We start from the raw sequence: 1993 nt of genomic DNA, 5'->3' as shown, positions 1-1993 counted from the left end.
GGGGGGCTGGGAAGCTTCACACTATTGTTATCTTGTAAATATTACATAAATATACAGCTCTTGTTGCATGTCAGGGGATTTCCAAAACCTAGCATCTACCGTTTCATTTTAGTGACAAAATTAAGATAATATTAGCACTGGAAGTCGTACCTACAGACTAGTTTTCCCATCTCTTTTGTTCTATCGATGCTGTTGTCATTGTTTCTGTCGTTGTTGTTGTTGTTGCTAATGTTGTTGTTGTTGTTGTTGTTGTTGTTGTTGTTGTTGTTGTTGTTGTTGTTGTTGATGATGATTATAGTAGTACTGTTGTTACTATTGTGTCCTTGAGAGAGGCACTCTACGCGACTTTCCCCCAGCTGTTCATCTGGGTGTGATGGGTATCTGTCTATAGACAGCGAAAGGACTTATCAAGTTGCTAGTGTTTCAGCCCTTAATCAGCTGCTTGCATTGTGTTAGTTTTTACTAACCTACCTTAAATGTACTTACTGAGTATTGAAAGAAAGTTCCTCGAAAGTGTACCCTGTAGCCTTAAATTTGTCTCTATTGTTCACAGACCTCCTACCCCGCCGGATCCAGACCACGCTAACCCAAACGTGGTACAAGAGTTCAATCTGCTGAAGAACAAAGGTAAACTTTGATTCAGGGGATTGGTTTCTTCTATGTCTATAGTCATTTTTTCAAAAAATATTTGATTTTGTATTTGTATTTGTTTTTGAATTTGTATTTGTGTTTTGTATTTTATAACACCTAAACGGACGTCTGTGATGTTGCGGTTTAGTACTGTTTAGTCTTCGTCTACTTTGGGTTTTCCACTAAATATTTGTATAAATGTGTATTTGTATTTGTATTTGTTTGTATTTCTATTTTCTATTTGGTAACGCCAAAACTGTCGTCTATGGTGTTGCAATTTAGTGCTGTGCTGTTTCACACCGAAATATAGAGTTCGATTCCGGTGTTCTATAATGAAACTTCTTTTTTTTCTTTTTTTTTTGTAAATTGCAAATTACCCTCAGTATTTGTACCAGTGCCGGTTTGGCTACCTCAATTTTCTGTGCTTTTTAAAAACTTTTGTACATTGATTTATATATTTTTTAACGAAACAGGATTGTTCTTAAATGGGAAAAGTTGTCAGAGTAACCTACTAAAATTTCATGATCTCTTGTTCTTTTATTCACTGAAGGAGAAATAAAAACAGATTTGTTCCTACTAGTGCAGGGGTATGAGGTTGAATGTGCGACCCCCACCTTTTTATCCCCCCCCCCCCCCGTTTATGAATTTTGGACCACTTGTCCACATACCCCGTTCATTCATACCCCGCCGTTTATTTGATACCTTAGACTTAAGGTAGGGGGGGGGGAGAAGATTGATCAGGTGCCTTTGTCCTTTTCCTGGGATAATAATCCTTCACAGCCGGGGTTGTCCCTGAAAGACAGGGTCAAATCCCGCCTCTTAAATGATCTAATTTGTGTCGATGAGAGCTCCAAAACAGCATTCTAGTGTATGTCTGAAAGACATTTAAGTCATAGGTGTGTAGCATTAAACTCATTTTCGCTGATTGGAGTTATTGGTTGCTAGTACACTGGAAATTTTAATTTTTGAGGTTCAAATGCTAAATACTGAAAATAAGAATATAATGAGAGTACACATATTCAAAGAAATGAAACAGTTTTTTATGTCTCCCTTCAAATATTTTTGTTTTCTGGGTTAAGAGCGTTAGTTCGAAAAACGCGCCAACAATGTTATGCAGCTTGTTGGGAATAGTGTATTCTATGCTATGTAAGATTAATTTTGCAGAACTACAGGAAGATTGGTATGAGGATCTACATGTATTATTAACATTTATGGCCCCATTTAGCTGTTTCCACTTAACAGCTTTGAAGAATGTTATGCGATGTGTATGCTTTAATTGTCGTTCGAATTACTGGCTGGCGCCTTGTCAATTTCCTTCTGATATAACTTGCTCTTTTTTTTTTATTCCTGCACCGTAACCTCC

General features: G+C 37.1%; 1 protein-coding gene across 1 annotated transcript in view; it reads left to right on the top strand.

Annotated features, from left to right (window-relative positions):
- The window catches only part of LOC101863362, a gene marked incomplete in the record, with an annotated part of 88148 nt that overhangs the window by 72266 nt on the left and 13889 nt on the right, over positions 1-1993 (top strand). The window contains 1 exon segment of the mRNA XM_013085627.2: positions 554-627. Within this exon segment, the coding sequence (XP_012941081.1) occupies positions 554-627 (74 nt within the window).

Source organism: Aplysia californica, unplaced genomic scaffold, assembly GCF_000002075.1.
Source record: "Aplysia californica isolate F4 #8 unplaced genomic scaffold, AplCal3.0 scaffold00391, whole genome shotgun sequence".
Taxonomy (NCBI): domain Eukaryota; kingdom Metazoa; phylum Mollusca; class Gastropoda; order Aplysiida; family Aplysiidae; genus Aplysia; species Aplysia californica.
This window is presented reverse-complemented; position numbering and strand designations above follow the sequence as displayed.